The 22,795-nt window shown below is 40.9% G+C and overlaps 1 protein-coding gene across 1 annotated transcript in view; it reads right to left on the bottom strand.

The window, feature by feature from the left end:
* Positions 1-9,913: 9,913 nt before the first annotated feature.
* The window catches only part of alp3 (alkaline phosphatase 3), an 18,414-nt gene continuing 5,532 nt past the window's right edge, over positions 9,914-22,795 (bottom strand). Inside the window, exons 6-11 of the mRNA XM_034122274.1 lie at positions 22,402-22,542; positions 21,334-21,403; positions 18,018-18,152; positions 15,320-15,511; positions 12,323-12,439; positions 9,914-10,539 (exon numbers count right to left, since the gene is read on the bottom strand). Coding sequence (XP_033978165.1) covers positions 10,226-10,539; positions 12,323-12,439; positions 15,320-15,511; positions 18,018-18,152; positions 21,334-21,403; positions 22,402-22,542 — 969 coding nt within the window. The 3' untranslated portion in view covers positions 9,914-10,225. The remainder of the gene's footprint in view (positions 10,540-12,322; positions 12,440-15,319; positions 15,512-18,017; positions 18,153-21,333; positions 21,404-22,401; positions 22,543-22,795) is intronic.

Raw genomic sequence — 22,795 nt, 5'->3', positions numbered from 1 at the left:
TATGAGCAAATCAACACAATTAGGTCAAGACCAGCAGCAGTGTGATGTCACACACATGCAGCGAGAGAGGGGAGTCAAACAGGTGGCTGCACTATATGTACATAAGGAACGCACCTGCAAATATACATTTATATATATATATACATTAAATAATCTTCACTCTCATATTCCACTGTACAGTATTTAGTTTTAGATCCTGTTTGTGTTTCATCTTCTTCTATCGTACATGTATTTCTGTATTAACTTGGTCACTTGCGACTCTCTTGCACTATTTGTGTTCATTATTGCGCTATTTGCATTCTTTAATGTCGTAAGTATGTTGTATTGCACCCAATGTGATGTCCTTGTTATTATTTCCAACACTGAATGGCCTAATGGTGATATGGGGTGTTAAAGTGACCTCACCCGTACAGGTGGGAGTGATTATTTGGGCTGTGATGAGCAAACAGTTTGTGACCATGTTGCCGGACACACACTGTTTTCGGTTCAAATAATATGGTATTTCGAGCAATAACTTTTGTTGTGATTGGAGCGTGCACACGTCCGATTAGTCACATCACAGATTAGCAATCCCTCTGTGATATTGAGTGGCAATAGTCTCCACATGTTGTATGTACATTGTTGGAGGATCCTTCAAAACTCTACTGTAGCTATTCTGCATGACAATCCTTCGAATATGTGCTACTAATGTTCACCTTATGTTACAGTTGGTATTCATACCGAGACCTACTCTTCTTCTTATCCTTGGGTGAACCCTTTCCTACCTTGTCCTGTGTTTTACTCTGTTCCTGAGTTTTCTCACAGGGATGAATGAAGATCTATCTAATCGTACACACTCTTGATAAACGTGCACACACGGTGGATTAATGTGGGCTTTATGACACTGAAAGCGGACGAAGACAATAATAATGAAGTGGCAGATTACACAACAAATTACAGGCGCAGAGAGCATGGACATGACGGATGCATCACAGTTTCGAAAGGTTAATATTTACAGAGGAAAAATGGATGATGGATGTGAGGCAGGTTTGATTTATGGAAGCAACAGAGGAGACCCAGTCATATAAATTACAAAGAGGGGGGGAATATCAGGGGGGGGGGGGGCACGTCAGAGCCATATTACATTATCCAAATCGACATACATTTGAAGACATGGGAGTAATTTAGGGTTAAGCATCCTAGCCCAAGGACATGTTGACTGCAGGGGGGAAGCTACGCTGACCCTCTGATTCGCTTATATACAGGAAAAGGTGTAAACAACTATGAGAGGAAATACGCGGAGGCAACAGGGGAGCCCGTTTCTTGGCAACAAGATCTCTGCATGTGTGCGCGCGGATGGAGTAAAATGTCTTGCGACGTTTTTCTACTCTAAAAACCAGGAAGAGATTATCCCCGATATTCTTAGAAATCACCCTGAACATGTGTGCACGGTTGCAAAATGCGTAAGGATATATTTTTTTTTAAAGAAAAATGGGATTTCCTACCTTGCAACTAATGTGGGTCAGCGCGGATAAAACCATCGTGTCTGGATTCTCGTCTCGAATATAAATAACAATAACAGCGCAATCCCTCAGCGGTGAGAAGCTGTCTCCTGCTCACCAAAAAGCTCCATGCAACTCTCGTAGCATCGCGATGTTTAGGCTGCAGATACCCCCCCACCTCCACCCTGCTAAAATGCACACATAACCTCAAACACACTGTTTATCTTATCCATTACGGCTTATAATAAAGCTCCTTATTTCAATGCATATGACTCAGCAGCAGCGCTATCATATGTCCCCAAGCTCCTAACAGATCCACTGCACCCGCTGCAGCAAAACAATGCGAAAAAAGATGTCAGGCTTTTTCCTCCCGCGTGCTTGATCTTTGCTATTTAAAGAGATTTAGAAACAACTCTTACCAACTGGCGCTTTGGAGCTGATACAGCCCATTTTCGCAGCTGCATGAAGAGCCTTTATATAAAAAGGAGGGCGAAATCTATCAAATCTCTTTCTCCCCCTGAAAAAAAAAAAATCCCCGTCTCCTTGCGTACCTCTCTGGTGGAAAGACTCGCTCCTCATGTACGGAGACTCCGCAGTACTCACACCGCCGGAGTGACGCCGAGGGCATCACCGAGATCCCACTTCCCTCTCTTCTTCTTTCCGTGCAACTTGCTTCAAATCCATACAAAAAAAAATATTTAAAAAAAATGTTATATTGTATTTTTTCTGTGTTTTTGGATTCAGCTTTACGTCACCGGTTGAAGGGTCGCGTGGCTCAGCACCATGGACAGCGCGAGGTTCAGCACTACGGAAATCATGGATCTCCTCCCCGGCTTTTGGGGTGCAGAGGACGGGGTTTCCCTTCCTGTTTAAGCCGGTCACGCGGATCTCCTCTCCCTGTGGTCAGATGGAGGCATTGGATTGGGAAACTGATATAAAAAAAAAGTCCCACGCTTAACTGCTTATATATGTCCCCACCAGGATATGAGTTTCCGCCTCTTTGCACGGTTTCCTCCTGCTAGGTGGAAGCGGAATGAGACGTGATTGGTTGCTGTCACCTTACATGCCGAAGACATGGGAAAGGGGGCGGGGTTAGAGGTGCACATATATGAGAAGTTGTCAACCAGGGGATTGCATTTCCGCTCATCCAGATATCTGCTGACATCAAGACAAATGAAGAGCATATTGCAACAGGTCTAAAGAGGAAAGTCAGCCTGAAGCATCCTTTGTGCTCCAGTCAATCCTCTCAGTCAAGACAGAGCTGAGTCCAGATCAAATGCTCGCTGAAGGCTCTTTGAGCAGGTTTTCTCTCACTGATTGTGCTGTTATGTTAAATGTTTGTTGATCGTTTTTCATGTGTCTTGATATGTGTCCATGTTGATGTTACACATGGAGCTGCTGTGATGCAAGTCACATTTCAGACCATTGATCTGACCATGAAAGTATTATCGTTGGATGCTCAGGGATAACAAGAGAGACATGATTTGATTATCTGCACCCCTGTCGAGAACAATCAAACCGTTTGAGGGAGAAAAGGTCGTGTTGGACCTCAGCATGCCCCCGGGCGTTATGCATGGTGTTGTGCAGTAATGGGTCCATCCAATTATGGCAGCAGGAGTGAGGAGAGTGCCATTTATCACACGCAGTCTGACACGTTTCACACTGCAACACTGCTGCCTTGCTGCAGGCAAAATACGACCTCGTAGTGCATGCATGCACCCAAACACAGGAAAGGTTTCCAAAAGGAGTTAGGCTGTTCAATCTGAAAAGAACGAGGGTGTAAATAAATACAAAAGCATATTGTGAGGCCTATTTGTAAGCATCGTCTTCATGCAGGTGAAGCAACACCTCTATAAACAGACCTGCCCCCACTGAGCCTATATCTGTTACAGGAGGACAGATACTGGATCTCTCAATTCCCCTAAAACATGATGACTAAACGGCTCTGAATGGGGGTGTACAGGTGCTCAGGGGGGGCTGCTTTGTTACATTTAAAGACACTGAGAACCACATTTACGCTCACACGTGATGGATGGTATCTTGTTGAATTTGATCCTGAGCGCAGAGAGGTTCACAGTGAGGCACTATTTAAAGATGGGGACATTTGAAATGCATTCATTTAGAACTATTGGGTCCCAAATGCATCTATATTTCACTGCCTTTGAAGCCTTTAAATCATAATACTTCCACCAATTTCCCACAGAAATGTAAATGGTGGGCGTGTGGGGGTAATAGAGGCAGTTAGATGCATTTCAGACCTTCTAGATTGCATTCACAAGCTCTATGGAAATTGACCAAGATATTAAGATATACAGGAAAAGATATTGAGGTGGCAATGGTGCTGAACCATCCGCAAAAGAGACTTTGAATCGATGCTTCAGTGCACATTGTGTGTGGATAATACGCGTGATATATCCAGAGAAAGACAGAAGAGAGGAATTGAAAAACCTGTTGGTGCTACAGGTTTTTTCAAACTGTGAATGCACCCTCATCTTCATCAGGGGAACATATAGGGTCGAAAATCAACATCTTAATGAGCGGTTAAGACTATGAAAACGACCTCATTCCTTTCAAATAAACAGGTCAAACGATCCACATGTGTCTTTGCTGGTCACACATTCAACACGTGGGAGGACAGACGGTGTTCTTTCCGCTTCTGCGTGTTTTCCTTTCAGAGCGCAGAAGACTGTAATCTCCTGTACTTCCTCTTTTCCTGCAATGCGCACTCAAGTCCCATTTCATAACACATCAAAGTTGCGGCAGAGCCACGTCTCATGCATCCTCTCCGAGCCACATGGCGCTCAGGCTGGTGCTGCAGCGACCCCTAGAGGAAGACTGCGGTACTGCGGGGCACACACACACACACACACACACACACACACACACACACACACACACACACACACACACACACACACACACACACACACACACACACACACACACACACACACATGTGGGGGGCAGAGAGCCTGTTGCGCAGTGTGGCTGCAAAACTGAGAATGAGAAGCTATAATCTAGTATTTTGTACCTTACTCATCAAATTATCAAGTCAGACACTCTGTCCAGATTTATTTCTCTGTCTCCTCTGCAAAATAAAATGTATTGGCAGAAGGGCGTTGATGTTTAAATCCCCAACAGACTGGAATACTTTACCTGCTGCTATTAGATCATTGGGTATGTTTCAGCATTATCATCTCACTGTCAGCTGCTCTGCTCTTGTTATTGATGAAACCGATCTATTAGACACTACTGTCTATCACATTGTAATGATTGTATGTATAACGTCATGAATTTTACTTAACAGACTGTACATGGTTTCTCCTTGTTTGTCATGCTTTGCTTTCTGTTATTTTGTTCATGTCTGTAAGACGTTGCTTTTGTCGAGACCCCCTTGAAAACGAGACGGTGCATCTCCAGGGGTTTATCCTAATGAATACATTTATATAATCAGAGCCTCAGGGAGTCATGTGGTTTGGTTCCTTTTTCTTGCAAGTAACTCTAAATATATTACTGCTTACATTTTAGTTTTTTTTTCAGTTTTCTTTGATAAGATAAGGCACATGTGTCAAACTCAAGGCCCGGGGGCCAAATCAGGCCCTTGGTGGATTTAATTTCGGCCCACAGGATAATTTCTAATTACTATTAGATCTGGCCCGCCGGTATATTGCACGCACACCTTCACTCAATCCTGAGGGTCTCCTCAGCTCAGAGCCTGACCCCAAACATTGATGACCTTGCACCCAAGATGAGATGCCAAGTATCTGGCTTGAACTAGCATCACAGAGCAGCACACTGAGTTTACATGGATGTTTCCTTCTGATGTTTCACTCTAGCAGACGGCCACTGGGCTCACAGGGAGGGGGGGGCAGGAGCTCCAACAAGCCGTTTAGGACAGAGAGTGATTACACATACTATACAGAGATGCTGGATGAGAAAACAATGTGAGTTTGGAAAATTGCACAATATAAATGTATTCTAGTAGACCTCAACAATGGAATTATGATCAGTAGAAATGGCCATGACATGGGACCTTTAACATATTTCTCTCCTTTAACCTTGTAAAATGTCTGTAATATAATATAATATAATCAAAGATAATTAATACCGGTATTGGTCATTAAAGTCTTGATTAGAAGATGGTTATTCTGACCAAACTGCTGTGTGTGTTGGATTTCAGTTGGTTACAATAAATGTAGTTTTCACTGAAGAAAACAGAATGAGAACGATGCAACACAGCTCCTGCAGCATCCGTCCATCTGTTCCATACACGACTAATTACAATTCAGGTGCAAGTCAATGCTCTCCATCAGTGCATAAAGATGCATTTGTTTTCTGTCAAGGCAACCAGAAACCCCAGACTGCGGCGTCTGCAGAACCTGGAGCCTGCCATCAAGCTCACATATTCTCTCCACTGAAAGACAAGCCCTGGATTTGCAGCAAAAACAAAACCTGGTGTTCGATCCTCTCAAGAAATATGGTTGGATTTTGGCTCAAGCGGAGAAAGCTAGAAAATCAGTTCAACAAAGTGTAAGGCCAGTATTGACATGCAAGAAGGTAAACACATTGTTGTTTAGCTTTTAAGGTTATTTGTATAGTTATAGCAATAAACCTGATTCTGATTCTGAAGACAATGCTCAAGATACAACCGTTCACTCAGTAATTAAACCTTGGTAATGTAAACTGTTCAATAAACATCATTGTAAACTGCACCAAAGGACCGGAAAGCATCTGTTGTGTGTCTGCGTTGGGATCACTCATAATCCTGTGAAGTAATGGCAATAAACAAATATAGGACATTGGAATAACAAAGTTGCCATTACAATCTGTTTCAGAGCCAAGACTGCAGACACGAAGGAGATCCTGGTCGAGATCCTGATCGAGATCCCGATCGAGATCCTGATTGAGATCCTGATCGAGATCCCGCAGACTTCTTGGAGGAAAATCTCAGGTTAGGGAAAATGAGGAGAGAGAACAGAGGAGACAGATGTTTTGACCCAGACTGCAGGAGGAGACATCTCATGAGTGTCCCCTCAGGGCTTCAAACGAGAGTCAGCAGAACCAGGTGGAAGAGCAGGAAGTGGAAGGGGACATGAAGCAGGACAGGTGTGATGGACAGGAGCATTCATCTGGAGCAGGAGGAGGCGGAAAACAAGACATGTGAAGAATCCCATCCACATGCCGACCAAAACAAAGGATATTCACAAGAACTTTCAAGGCTTTTATTGTCACGCGTACATAGCTACAGTGTAGTGATGTCGATGGAAATCTTAGGTCACAGGCTCCTCCAAAAGTGCAACACAATAAAACAGATAAAACCGATAAGAAGCAGAAAGGAGCAATCGGACAATCCCTACAGTTTTTCATATTAAAACCCTTGTAAAGATTTCAGTTTGATTTCAGTAAAGGTGTTTGATTAGAAATATTTCCCTCCATTGCATTATTGGTCCCAAAGCTAGTCCCATTAACAACTTGAATGTTATAAAACAAATTCACTAACATTTATTTCACCTCATTTCCCAAACATGATGATCGTATTTGCAAAACACAGACTTTAGCTTAGCTTAGCCATTGTTTCTTAATAAAACATATTTAAGGCTAAATATGGTGGAAATGATACAAACATTTCCCCTTTTTCTCAGTTCTTTCTTTCTTAAAATATAAACTGTACCCAGGTTAAGATTGGTATGTATCAGATGTCTCGATCTTAAGTTATCAGAGAAACATGCTAAGTTAACGTTAGTGGAGGTATCCGAACAGCATCAGAGAAAACATTGTTTTAAACATGAAATTGCTTAATTCAGTTTAAATGCTGGTTTTAATCACAGGGTCTGTTTGTTTAGGATATGAGGATAACCTTAAAGATAAATCGGCTCCTGGTAAACACCACTTAAACGTCTGAATCCTAAATTAACCAACCCAGTCTCACGGCATTTCGTGTTATAGTGCAGCATAGACAGGTCTTTTCTGTGTTAGAGTTTTACTCGCTACAGGGTGTACTTTGAGGGTTGGTGACTGTGACCGTTTACATGCAGAAAAACCTTCATAACACACAAGGAGACGGGTAGTAACCAGAAAAGTATGACATGAGACCTTTAATGTATTGAGGATACTGCATGTCCAAGTCAAAGCAAAGAAGTCAGTGTTTTTCTCATCACTGCTTTCCTTCTCCCCATAAATAACTTTTATACCAGACATACTGATTACACTTCACTACACATGTGATGTAAATGAGTATAGACTGAATGTGTGTAAGAGAGGAGAGCATGCAGGCCATCATCTGAAGCTAAATGATGTCCCCCGGCATCTCTTAATGAGTACAAGGAGAGTCAAAATCAGGTTTATTCAACTCCGAACCCCAACAGATGTCCAAAATAATTACTACAATCTGTTACCAGAAGATAAAAATAGGTGATCTTTAAATATTTTTTGCATTATTAATGGGCGGCTGTAGTAGAATCGTGAAACCTCAATTAGCACTGCGGATATTAGAAAAGTATCAAATGACCTTTTTACTCTCATCTTGTATCAAAGGTAAAAAAAAGATGGTTTTGATAGACTGGAATCCTAATGGCTGGTGTTGCTTTAGAGGGGACATCTGATTGGTTAGATCTAAAGCTGAACATGCACTTATTTGCTCTTCTTAACGAGTAGATGAGAAGACAAGTCAGCTCCACCCTGCTCTCCAACATCCTCATTAATACACTGAATACACTGTTATTATTATTATATTTTGATGCTAAAACCTTTGTGCTTTTACTTGAGTAACATGTTGAATGTAGGGTACTTTTACTGTAACAGAGTATTCCTACACTCTGGTACTTCTACTTTTACTCAAGTGCAAGATCTGAGTACTTCTACTTTTACTCAAGTACAATATCTGAGTACTTCTACTTTTACTCAAGTACAATATCTGAGTACTTCTACTTTTACTCAAGTACAAGATCTGAGTACTTCTACTTTTACTCAAGTACAAGATCTGAGTACTTCTACTTTTACTCAAGTACAAGATCTGAGTACTTCTACTTTTACTCAAGTGCAAGATCTGAGTACTTCTACTTTTACTCAAGTACAAGATCTGAGTACTTCTACTTTTACTCAAGTACAATATCTGAGTACTTCTACTTTTACTCAAGTACAAGATCTGAGTACTTCTACTTTTACTCAAGTACAATATCTGAGTACTTCTACTTTTACTCAAGTGCAAGATCTGAGTACTTCTACTTTTACTCAAGTACAAGATCTGAGTACTTCTACTTTTACTCAAGTGCAAGATCTGAGTACTTCTACTTTTACTCAAGTGCAAGATCTGAGTACTTCTACTTTTACTCAAGTACAATATCTGAGTACTTCTACTTTTACTCAAGTACAAGATCTGAGTACTTCTACTTTTACTCAAGTACAATATCTGAGTACTTCTACTTTTACTCAAGTACAAGATCTGAGTACTTCTACTTTTACTCAAGTACAAGATCTGAGTACTTCTACTTTTACTCAAGTACAAGATCTGAGTACTTCTACTTTTACTCAAGTGCAAGATCTGAGTACTTCTACTTTTACTCAAGTACAAGATCTGAGTACTTCTACTTTTACTCAAGTACAATATCTGAGTACTTCTACTTTTACTCAAGTACAAGATCTGAGTACTTCTACTTTTACTCAAGTACAATATCTGAGTACTTCTACTTTTACTCAAGTGCAAGATCTGAGTACTTCTACTTTTACTCAAGTACAAGATCTGAGTACTTCTACTTTTACTCAAGTGCAAGATCTGAGTACTTCTACTTTTACTCAAGTGCAAGATCTGAGTACTTCTACTTTTACTCAAGTACAATATCTGAGTACTTCTACTTTTACTCAAGTATAAGATCTGAGTACTTCTACTTTTACTGAAGTACAACATCTGAGTACTTCTACTTTTACTCAAGTACAAGATCTGAGTACTTCTACTTTTACTCAAGTACCAGATCTGAGTACTTCTACTTTTACTCAAGTACAAGATCTGAGTACTTCTACTTTTACTCAAGTACCAGATCTGAGTACTTCTCCCACCTCTGGGTTTAGTTTGGAAGACATAGCACATTTAAAGTTCAATGTACACAAAAGGAAATTGAAATGGTTGTACGTGCTATAACTATTTATTCTACACTATGTCATATGTTTTATTACACACATTATTCAAAGAAAATTAATGTATTTCTCAATGCCAGAAAACCAATTGTGTCAATGATGCACAATACAAATAAAACACATTTTAATACAGTATGCAATTATTACTTAAGTTTGATTTCTTTGATCCAGTATACATCCTTTTGGATGTGCATACCTGAAAACCCCCGTTTGTTTCAAATGAAAACATTTTAATGTATTATGTAAAGATCTGTTTATTTTTGATAAAGCGACGAAGCAAGTCTTTTTTTAGGTCTGCTTTATTGGTTTTACACAACAGACAGGCACCAGTGGGGGGGATTTACAGACGTATTTTATGCCGTAGAACAAAACGTGAAAATATCTTCATCTTGAGTCACAGACCTTATTTCAGACAACTAACCAAAAATCACATCCAATGAAAAGATGTTTAATTTAAGTCAAGGAAACCCGTGTGTGTGTGTGTGTGTGTGTGTGTGTGTGTGTGTATGTGTGTATGTGTGTGTGTGTGTGTGTGTGTGTGTGTGTGTGTGTGTGTGTGTGTGTGTGTGTCTAATATCCGGTCTTTAGTACTCATCCCTGAGGAAAAGTGGACCTTACATGAGCACCAGAACCACCATCAGTGCACTGAGGAGGCTGCTGAGCATGGTGAAGCCCTGAATCCCCCCTGCTGAGTTCCCCGCGTGAGTGAAGGTGGTCTGCAGAGCGGGGGCCTCAGTTTGCGCCTGGCAGTGCCTCAGGTCGGCTCCCACACAGGCAGCGTAGGCCATGGCGTGGGCGATGTAGTTCTGCTCCTGGACGCCCTGGAAGAGGTGGGCCATGGGTCCGCGAGCCAGAACCGCCACGTCCTCCCCGCTGTGAGTGGCCGAATCTGTGGGGACCGCCGCCATCTGAACGTAGTCCTTCGTTTCTGGAGAACAGATGGAACGGTTTATAATTTAGCTGCCCTCAAGTGGCAGAAAGAAACAGCTTTAAAGGTCCCCTATTATACTTTTTTTCATCAATATATCATAGGTCTCAGATATATACAGAACCTGTCTCTGATTGGCTGAAACACCAAACAGATCATTGCAGCATTACCCATAATCCCCTCTGTTTCAGCCCTGTTTCAAAAGTGCTGATTCTCTGTCTGTTACTTTAGATGAAAATACATTTGACTACTGGAAGAGATAAAAGCATTTCAGAACAAACAAGGGACTGACCTTTACATTTTACCCTGCTGTGTTTAGGTCTTTGTTTAATACACGCTGACATTTCCTTATAATACAATCAGCTGTACCTTCGCTCTCGCTGACATTTCTCCTAATTTAATTTCTTTATAAATCAAGAAAGAAAATGTCAGTTCAGTTAAGATAATAGCAAGAAGACACAAGAAGACATGTACACTGGAAGACATGACATGACATGTACACTGGAAGAAGCATGTATTCAAAGTATTCACATTGACGATAAAAGTGTCCTATCGTAATTTCAGCGTTAGTAAGAAATATTCAATCACACTTCACACTAGGGGAAATATCATGAAATACTTATTTTGCAGTGCTTTTGCAAATATAGTTGCCCTATCCACAGTTTGACAGAGTCAACAGACGTGTCTTTAACAATGGGGAAATGCTTTTTGGGCTGCAGGTGTTTTTTTCACGACAATAGAGCGGTGCAGGGATGGCGTGTTTACCCGGAAGTAAGCTGCTGGTTCCCTCGACACAAAGCGATGGGATTTCTCCATAGGATTTTGGAAAATAGCTCGAAATAAGGTCTGTGGAAAACGAACCTGTTTGATAAATGCACGTTTTGTTCAGACGGATAATCTCCACATGTCTACCCTACTTTTATAATGTTCTAATCATAAATCTAATCTCCAGAAGCAAAATGCTAACGTTATGCTATAAAGGAACTACAGCCGAGTACAGCAGCACGACTTCAACGTCACGCCAACTTAAGATCCATATTCAAACATACAGATTCTAAATGGTACGAGTTGAAGCGTTTGTTTGAACAGTTAGCAGGAGGCAGGGACTTGCTTTCAAGCAGAACAGGCCAAACTAACTTAGAGGAGTGTTTACGTGTTCGGTGTAATGACATACAACGACCTCCACGACTTCTGTAGTCCTATTCAGCCACTCGGCAACAACCATCGTTTTTCAGACACGTCAACTCTTCAGGAATCACCAGTGGGGTCACTGCTGATGGATTTAATGTCCTAGAACAAAACGTGATCCGTCTCTTCAATGTGTCTCAACCACAGACCTTATTTCGAGATATTTTCCTAAATCCTATGGAGAGATCCCATTGGCTCTGAGACGAGGGAACAGGAAGTGGTGAAATGCTAACTCACCTCCTGGTTTTAGGACTCGTCACTGCACCACACTATATGTTATGGTTACTGGACAAATTAGGAATCAAGGCGGATCCAGGTCTTATTGTACATCCCTGATCTCAACCTGCTGCTTTACCTGGCTTGAGAAGTATAAGTACTTTTACTTAATCTGTACTGTGTGTTTTCAGACTTGATTTGCCTTTAAGATAAGATAAGATAAGATAAGTCGACTTTATTGATCCCAAATTGGGAAATGTTTGCGTTGCAGCAGTATAAAAAACAACAAAACAAGGCTTTGAATAAGATGCGAAGAAGTAAATATGATCAACTGAAGTAAACATGATATTCTCATGAGGAAAACAAATAAATATCTTACTGGTGTCCACGTTACGGAGGTCTGGCCGTTTGCCGTTGGTGAGTTTGTGTCCGGGTCCGTTTCCGTACATCAGCGTGGTGTAAGGCAGCATGTCCTGGGCCCACAGCGGAGATTTACCTGGAGAGAAAACACAGAACAAACAACAAACTTTGATTAATATTATCCTTCTGGCAGAACTGGGAATTTGTCACTTTGTCAACTAAATGAAAAATACCAAAATATATCTGTATTGTATTAAAATACTTTTAGAAAAAACAAGAATTGGTCATTTTTGTTTCATTATTATTTAATTTGTTTTTGTTGCATTAGTGTTGGTGTGTGTGTGTGTGTGTGTGTGTGTGTGTGTGTGTGTGTGTGTGTGTGCGTGCGTGCGTGCGTGCGTGCGTGCGTGCGTGCGTGCGTGCGTGCGTGCGTGCGCGGGACTCTTTTTGTTTAATTAATGCATGTGCTATCTGCAAACTTCTTTGAGTTTTTAGAAACGTTTTACGTAAGTTAAATGCATTATATTCAGACACATGTTGACCTATAGCTGTACAGTTCCCTTCTCCAGTTTTGTAAATAGGACACACTTCTTCTAAGTACACGTCTTTAATTACCCTGAACACATTAAAGCCTTGGAGGACGCAGACATCCCGACAGGCTTAGCCTAAATATCACTATAGAAATGTAATGAGCAGAAAGTGAACGAAGTGTGGAACAACATTCTGCTTTAACATCAGATTGAGTGTTTAATGGATCAAAACTGTTACTGTTATCACTATAATTACACTATTGCCATTTGAAATACATAATCATCTTCAATCCGACAGCTATAAAGCTATAAAGGTACGATATTGTCCAAAGCTAACAGATGTCACAATGAAACTTCCTGGGTTTATTACTTATATTAAGATTGAAATATGCAAATGAGGCACTGTCCAATTAAATATGGTAAGAGTTTAAGTCTTCAGGTAAAGGAGAGGGAAGAGTGACGGAGAGGAGACAGAGAGTCCAAGACAAAGATGTAAGGAGTATAAAAAAGATCGATATGGAGACGCGATAAAGGGAGATTAACAGACGAGGAACGACTGATAAAACGAGGAGGATTTAGAGAGACTAATGTGAGGGAGAGAGGAGAGGAGAAAGAGAGAGACTGAAATAGAAAATATGTGTTTACCGGAGCTGTAATTGAGAGAAAGCAGAGAGAAATGTCAAGCTGGCAGAGAGGGAACACACACACACACACACACACACACATGCGTGCGCACACGCACACACACACACACACACACACACCACACACACACACACACACACACACACACACACACACACACACACACACACACACACACACACACACACACACAAAATGCCACCTTGGGTGTTTATTGTCATGGAATAAAAACACACCTGGAGAGGGGAATGGATGGAGGAGTTACGGATGGAACAGGGGAGAATTTATCTTGCATCAGAAAACTCACATCGATATATTCTAAATGATAACTATGTTTTTACGGCACCTATCGTTACACACTAATGTGTTCATCGCTTTAATGTTGCAGCAGGTAAAGGTGGATTCATTTGAAATAATGTATATACTGCTGGGTAGCCAGGTGTATATCAGTATATAGTGTCTCTACTTTAAAGAGTCCTCTCCTGCTGATGTTCAGGTGTATATCAGTATGTAGTGTCTCTACTTTAAAGAGTCCTCTCCTGCTGATGTTCAGGTGTATATCAGTATGTAGTGTCTCTACTTTAAAGAGTCCTCTCCTGCTGATGTTCAGGTGTATATCAGTATGTAGTGTCTCTACTTTAAAGAGTCCTCTCCTGCTGATGTTCAGGTGTATATCAGTATGTAGTGTCTCTACTTTAAAGAGTCCTCTCCTGCTGATGTTCAGGTGTATATCAGTATGTAGTGTCTCTACTTTAAAGAGTCCTCTCCTGCTGATGTTCAGGTGTATATCAGTATGTAGTGTCTCTACTTTAAAGAGTCCTCTCCTGCTGATGTTCAGGTGTATATCAGTATGTAGTGTCTCTACTTTAAAGAGTCCTCTCCTGCTGATGTTCAGGTGTATATCAGTATGTAGTGTCTCTACTTTAAAGAGTCCTCTCCTGCTGATGTTCAGGTGTATATCAGTATGTAGTGTCTCTACTTTAAAGAGTCCTCTCCTGCTGATGTTCAGGTGTATATCAGTGTGTAGTGTCTCTACTTTAAAGAGTCCTCTCCTGCTGATGTTCAGGTGTATATCAGTATGTAGTGTCTCTACTTTAAAGAGTCCTCTCCTGCTGATGTTCAGGTGTATATCAGTATGTAGTGTCTCTACTTTAAAGAGTCCTCTCCTGCTGATGTTCAGGTGTATATCAGTGTGTAGTGTCTCTACTTTAAAGAGTCCTCTCCTGCTGATGTTCAGGTGTATATCAGTATGTAATGTCTCTACTTTAAAGAGTCCTCTCCTGCTGATGTTCAGGTGTATATAAGTATGTAGTGTCTCTACTTTAAAGAGTCCTCTCCTGCTGATGTTCAGGTGTATATCAGTATGTAGTGTCTCTACTTTAAAGAGTCCTCTCCTGCTGATGTTCAGGTGTATATCAGTATGTAGTGTCTCTACTGTGACATGTCTCCATGCTTTAATGTTCAAAAAGCTCTTTATTCTTCTCATACTGTCTGTGCTGCAGCACCTCTTTTCACCCTCTGTCTGAAACCAGAGCCCAGTCTGCTCTGATTGGTTAGCTGGCCGGCTCTGTTGTGATTGGTCAACCACTTAGAGATGTCCCGCCCCTTAGCCTATCACGATCACTGTGTTGGAGCGCTAGCCAATAGAAGTGCGAGTGTTACATAGTGATCTCAATATGTTATTTTTCTTCTTTACTTGCTTGTAAAGCCATTGAGCACTAGGAGAAGCGCTATATAAATAACATGTAATATTTAAAATAAATACTTTAGTACAGTACTTAAGTAAAAGTACTTGCTTACACTCCACTACTGCACGATATAGGAAGTTGTGTCATAATTACCCAGAATGCTCTGCCCTCTGAATGGGTATCCGTTGAAGGTGAAAGGGTGTGAGTGGTCGGCCATCACCACAGTGAGAGTCTCTTCCTCGTTGGTGAGTTCAAGGCCCTTTGCGATGGCGTAATCGAGAGCCACCGCCTCATGGAGAGCCATGGAGGCCCGTCCGGCGTGATGAGCCTGGTCAATACGCCCCCCTGAACACAGAGAGGATTGTGGGTAATAGCTTCTGGTACAGCTGCTGTAGTTGTTATTAATGTATCTGATTAAATTAGTCAGAATCAGGTACACATTCAAGCTTGGTGTAAGGATGTAAACAGTAGCAGATATATAACAACCGCTAAGCTAAAGGCGGCTAATGTTGGGCTATAAAGGAACTACAGCACGGTCACATGACTTCACGTCACCACCGCTAAGCTAAAGGCGGCTAATGTTGGGCTATAAAGGAACTACAGCACGGTCACATGACTTCATGCCACCAACGCTAAGCTAAAGGTGGCTAATGTTGGGCTCTAAAGGAACTACAGCACGGTCACATGACTTCACGTCACCACCGCTAAGCTAAAGGCGGCTAATGTTCAGCGTGATGAAGTTAAGCAGTCTTATTTAGAAACCTGACGTTTTTGTATTCACCAGTGGGGCATAGTTCTTGTTGTAGAACAAAACTGTAAAATCTATTCAGCTTGTGTTAACCACAGACCTTATTTCTAACCAAAAAACACATTTAAAATACCAATGACTTCAAGACGAAGGTACAGGAAGTGCTTAAATCCTGCCTCATTTCTGGGTTTTAGGACTCATTCTTGCTCCACTATAGGAAAAGGGGACCTATATACATATGGAGGATAAATCTCCTGCACTTCCCTTCTCTCCTGGATGGTGAAGTTGACGCTGGTTAATAAGTTGTGAGCTGTCAGAGATTGGGAGCACCATATGCCTGCTTCTATTTATACATGTATTTTAGAGAGTCATTGTGAAGACACTCAGTCCCCGGGCGACTGCCTCAGATTAAAGGAGAGATGGATGAGGAGGCCGCAGTGAGGTGAGGCAGAAACACATCACACACCTCACTTTAGCACACACACACACACACACACACACACACACACACACACACACACACACACACACACACACACACACACACACACACACACACACACACACACACACACACACACACACACACACACACACACACACACACACACACTGCGGCAAATTCATTGAGCTGTGTGCAGAATCAATGTCAAGTTACCACCTCGGCTGCAGGTACACATCATTCTCCAAAGTGGTGCATTGTGGGTGATACCGACTCTATCATATACATGTAAATATATTTAGCAAACTACAAACAATTACCAGTTTTGTGTTTTTAATTGCCAATTAGGGTCTCTTTGTGATTATAACACTGTAGATCGAAACTGTGGATGTAAACCTGTGCAGTTATCTAACCGTGCAATACTCATATCACTCAGGACTCTGTATTACACTTTACAATTAGAGTTAGCGCCATCTTGTAAACATCACATTTCTCATACTATATCTTTCTAGAAATACCGCTGGTAATAATCATCATTTATTTCTTTATTGATACTAACATACCTACAGTAATATACCACTGTATTTATTGTAATAAACACATTTTTAGTATACACATTTCATACTTATTGTTCTTACAAATTGTAGTACAATGTGCACATTTTTTATTAACGTCTAATGTTAATATTCATATATTTTTTCTATTTTATTTGATATTTTTATTGCACATTTTTACTTTGACTTCTCCTGTTAATATAATTATTTTAATATTTTTTTATTTGACCTCTTATTGCATAGTTATGCTTTAACTTCTTATGATTATATAGATATTATCATTCTATTTTATTTGTATTGCACATTTTTACTTTAACTTGTTTTGTGATATAAATATTTTGAATTATTTTATTTTATATTTGTATTGCTCACTTCTGATTTAGAGTCATTCAATATTATCCTGTATTTGATCTTCTTTTTTGCAAATTTCACGCATTCTTTTGTATAATTTGTTTTACTATTCTGCAAACGAGCAACTGTCACAATACCTAATTTCCCCCGGGATAAATAAAGCATCCTGATTCTGAATCAGTGACTGAATTGATCCAACTGGAGCAGCAAAGTGGTTTTTTGTGCTATTTTCAGCCGATTCGTCATCTCTCTGGGGATTTCATTATCCAACCTTTGACGGATAATGTGACAGGGAGTGTGTGCAGAGTGTTTTCCTCACTGTTGGGAAAATACTGAATGTTCCGTCTATATCAGAGTAACACATGATAACAGAGGCCCTACGTAGCTGTGTACGTAGCCGGATGTATGACTACAATGATGACGCTCAACACTGTGTTGAAGTTATGATGTTCCTAAGACTGGCATGATCACACAGCCCTATAGAGATAGGCATATGACTGTCATGTGTATTGCTTACGCAGGCCTTAGCTAATCTGAACTAATGTCAGAATACTGCTTTGAACCAGTATTCTTCCATCGAGTTGACTGTAACTCCCTCTCTTGTATATCAGCATATCAAGGACTCTACTCTGGGAACTATTTGTCCTACGCAGCCCTGTGTGTGATGGCTACTTCCATTCTTGCAAGGATAATAAATACATGTATCCTGATATTGAAGACCAAGCCGGTGACGAGTGATATTTTTCTAACACTCACCCTCCACTAAAAGGAAGAAGCCTTTGGGGTTTTTCTGGAGGATGCGGATGGCTTTCTCTGTGGTCTCCACGATGGATGGGTCCATTTTGGGATCCCGTTCTACCTCGAAGCGCAAATCACCGGGTTCAAACAGAGCTGGGGGAGAAAAGGTCAGAAAGAGTCATTTTGGTGTAAAAATACAGCTTTTCAGCCCACAGTGGAGGAGTAGCAAACAGGAAATTCCCATTTCCCTCCTACTCCTAACACTACAGCTGTTTCCAGAACACATGAAAGAGAGAGAGAGAGCACAAAAGCTTGATGACTAAATCTCTAACGTTCCTCCACTCCACAGAGAACTGCATATACAACCGTTAAAAGCTGCACTGGAGGAGGTGTAGGCAAAGAGGAGCAGAGGGAGTATTCAACTCAACTTTATTTATATATCTTTGATACAAAATGTTTGCGTGGTTCACCAGCAAAATGTAAAATGCATAGAAAATTATAGGATCATCAATAGAATTCTGCAAGACGGCCTTTATTTATATATTAATAATAATATTTTTAAATATTTTAATTTTGTGATTTGTTGCTGATGAATGTTTTTATATATATATATATTGTGGGGGAAACTTCTGAAGCAATGGAAGTCAGGACTCAGAGAGACACGATGGAGAGCTGGAGCTTTGATGGCAAACACTGATGGTTTATTTGGAGCTTCGACCGGAGAATTCACAAGACATGTCACGGTCCACACGGTTGAGATGCTACAATCAATTCTGAAGAACTCTTCTGTAGCTCGAGGTTTTAACTAGTTCAGAGTGTAATAATCAACATTCTTTATCAGCGAGACTAAACAATTATGGCCCCTGAATCTAACTAGAGCTCTCGTCCATAGAAAAGAATGTGAGCCAGGGAACCTACGTCCCTGAACAGTAAACTACCTCATGGCGGCACCAACAATGCGCCCAAGCTGCCCCTCCTTAAGAGAGATAGCAGCAATACCCAAGGCCGTAGACCAGTGACCATCAACTGGCGGCCCGCAGGCCAAATCTGGCACGCCAGACATTCTCATCCGGCACGCGCTGTGGCACTGGCGGAGTGGTTAGTGCGTTCGCCCCCCCCACTCGTTTTATTTTTACAACGTCTCGTGAGTAATGTGCAGTACCGGAGTCCAACAGAGAGGCAGCAGCTGCGGGACAGTAGCCTGTGTACTGCGTAGCCTGCCCTGCCCTGAAGAAGAAGTGATCCTTCGTTAGCGCGAAGAGTCTGCTTTATGCGCTCCGCAGTAGCCCCGCGGCGAGGCTCCGGCGACTTGACAGTACATGAGCGTGCTCCACTAGCACCACGAGCACCCCCCGGCCAACAACTTCAAAATTCAGGGCTATATATAAAAATCGCTGGACCCCGAAAGTGTCTCTAGGAATAATTTTGGCCCTTGGACAAATGTAGTTGGTGATCCCTGCCGTAGACCTATGCCACGGGAAAGGAGACAGTGAAAAGAGGAACATTATGAACTGTGTCAAAGGTTGAATACCTAAGCAAATGATTCCCCAACAGTTCCTCTTATGCTGATGTAAATTAAAGGTGGGGTAGGTACGTTTGAGAAACCGGCTCGAGATACACTTTTTGTTATATTCCATGGAATGCTCTTAACATCCCGATAGCAATGAATATCTGAAGTGCTTTGACAAAAAATCCATAAAAAAAGGTCATCTGTGGAAGCTGTAGTACTGTAAAAAGCACGACCAATCATTTTAGCCGGCCGAGACACGAGGAGAGCTGGAGCTTTGATGTCAAACGCTGACGGTTTATTTGGAGCTTCGGCCGGAGAATTCACACGACATGTCAAAGAGCCAGAGGTCTGACCACACGGTTGAGATGCCACATCAATTCTGAAGAAACCTTCCTCTCGCATGATGTCTTAACGAGTTTGGAGGAGGAGGGTAATCCACATTCTTCACTAGATAGTCTAAACAGCTGGGGACACTGAATTACTTGCAGTTGACGCTTATGGCCTCGAAGATTTCACACCTTGGAGTCAACAAGCCCCGAGAAGGAAAGGTAAACATCTATGGGCATTATTCCCCAACAATATATATATATATTTTTTGGGTTTGTTTATTTGTTTGATTGTTTATTCTTTAGGTTTTTGCTATGATGTCTTACTCGGCTGTATTGTATGTCTTTTGTATTGTACATTATGCATCTATAAAAACACATTTCAAACTGAATTCTGCAATTAAATTAAATAAAAAATATAAACCCTAATATATATAAATATATGTCTTTATATATTGTTACAGCATACAATATGTATTCTACTTTAAAATAATTAATTACACATTCAGTTTTTATTCTTATTCCTGCAATTTACGTGACATTTGTTTGAAAATTGCTTTATTTTTATTAGTTTTATACTTAAAGTGGACCTATCATGCAAAATGCACTTTTGTACGTCTTTTCTACATGAATATGTGTCCCCGGTGTTCCAGGGAACTCACCAAGTGTCAGAAAACACAACCCTCTCTATTTTCCTCCATACCCAAATCTCTAAAAAAGGGGCTGCAACGGATCTGATAAAAACTGATCCAGATTTGAAAATGCTCTGACGTCAGGAACGAGGAGCTCCGCCTATATGGGCAACTCTCCACCTATCAGGAGGAGACAGCCACGGCCATTGCCGTTCGAAAGCGGTGGAGACGCTGTAGTACATATGCCAGGCCTGTAGGTGGCGCTGTAGTCTGCCACAAAAGCAGCGAAGAAGACTTCTCACAGTTTCAGCCCTTGCAAACACAGGGCTAAAAAAGAGCAAATAGAGCGAAATGAGGCATGGCTAAAATGCATGATCTGTTTGGTATTTTGAAAAAAAAACGTTGCAGACATGTTTTATATAGGTATGGCCCTACAATATATTATTCAAATATAGCATGATAGGTCCACTTTAAAGTATGATGTATGTTGCCGTGTTGGAGGAGCCTGGGACTCCCATTGGCTAGAACATATGCTCTAGCCTTTGTGTATAGGAGAAATAAAGCCTTTGAGTCTTTGAACCTGTTGCTTGTTGGTCAGTAAGCACCTTGAAAATATGATTCAGGTGAGATAAAGCAGACGTCACTGCCAGTTAATCACACATTAGGGAGTTACAGTTGTGTTTTTATTTCCATCATCGGTATTTGGTATTTAACAACTACGCATTGTACAACATCCAACCTTGACATCAATAATAGAATAATAAACTCAGCAAACCAAGGCCACTATGGGCTCCTCCTTGCAGAGAAGAGCATAAGATGGCAAAAGGAAAGGGTCAACAACAAACAACAAACAACAACAAACTCACCCATGAGGTAGTCAGTGGTTTCAGGGTCAACAGCACTGAAATCTGTTTGATTCCACACGTAGCGAGCGACCTGAGAGTGGGAGGAGGACAGAGAACCTGTTTGTGTTTGTTGTGAGTCACCAGAGATTCTTGTTTGTAAGTGTTATAGTAATCTAGATGCCAGGAAATGTGAACCAGGAAATGTAAAGTACGTAGAAACTGCCGGATGAGATATATAAGGAAAACTGAAGGATAATTGAATGAAAAATAGCACAAAAAAAACACAAAAATATAAATGTATGGGATATTTAAAAGTAGTATAAAATATCCTTGAAAATATAAAAAAACAAGAAAAAAGATATTGGTAAAAAAGCAAAAAAGAAATGTCTAAATGAAAAATCCGAGAAAGTTTCGTAAAAACAAAGTGTCCTGTTCTGGCAAAAACATTTCAAGTAATTTAGCCATTCTTAAACATGGAACAGTTCTATAAAACCAGTGAATATGTTGATCCTTACGTCTGTGGCACATAGAAACTAGATGCTAACTTGCATATGTCGGGCAATTCGCACAATTAGCATAAGTTGCATTAATTGCCGATTTGGACAATGGTGTTGTGGATTTGGAGGTTATTGAGGATGTTGAATCCATTTCTGACATTTTTTAGGATAAAGAATGGCAGTTTTGAGTCCCCTAAACATTAGAAACGACACAAAATGCATCCAAATCAGCCCACAGAGAGTACACAAAAGGCCACTTTCTGGTTAAATCTGCCATTTTTGATCCTGAAAATGTCAGAAATAGATTCAATAACCTCCAAAATCACACAAAACGTGTCCAAATATTGTTTGAATATGCTAATTAATGCAACTTGTGCTAATTGTGAAAATTGCCCATGCAAGTTGGCATTCGGCAGTTTGTGCTGGGGACCCGTACTTTGACATTTCTAACATAAGACGTTGGGGTACTCAACATTTCCAGGTTCACAATAGGACTGCTTGACTTTAAGCTGTCCTCAAAGGTTTTTATTCTCACCTGTTGCTTAAGTTAAGGCAGTTTTAGAAGTTTCTGTGTTTGAAATATAAATATTACCTTTCCGATTTTCATTTTCTGCCACTCATCGATGAGGTTACGTCCGTCTTTCCTTTTGCCCCTGGAGGAGAAATCTGCGGGGTATTCTGGGTCCTTGGTGCCCCTCGGGGTCATGTACTTCCTACCACCTCCAATTATCACCTGGACACACACACACACACACACACACACACACACACACACACACACACACACACACACACACACACACACACACACACACACACACACACACACACACACACACACACACACACACACACACACACACACACACACACACACACACACACACACACACACACACATTGCTCTATTCACATCACCATCTTTTAAAAGATCTGTATCTGGCAAGTATTAGTAAAACATCCTGAAATAAGATATATTATATTAT

This window comes from Trematomus bernacchii, unplaced genomic scaffold, assembly GCF_902827165.1.
Source record: "Trematomus bernacchii unplaced genomic scaffold, fTreBer1.1, whole genome shotgun sequence".
NCBI lineage: Eukaryota > Metazoa > Chordata > Actinopteri > Perciformes > Nototheniidae > Trematomus > Trematomus bernacchii.
Note: the sequence above shows the minus strand (reverse complement) of the source record. Positions and strands in the feature narration are given on the sequence as shown.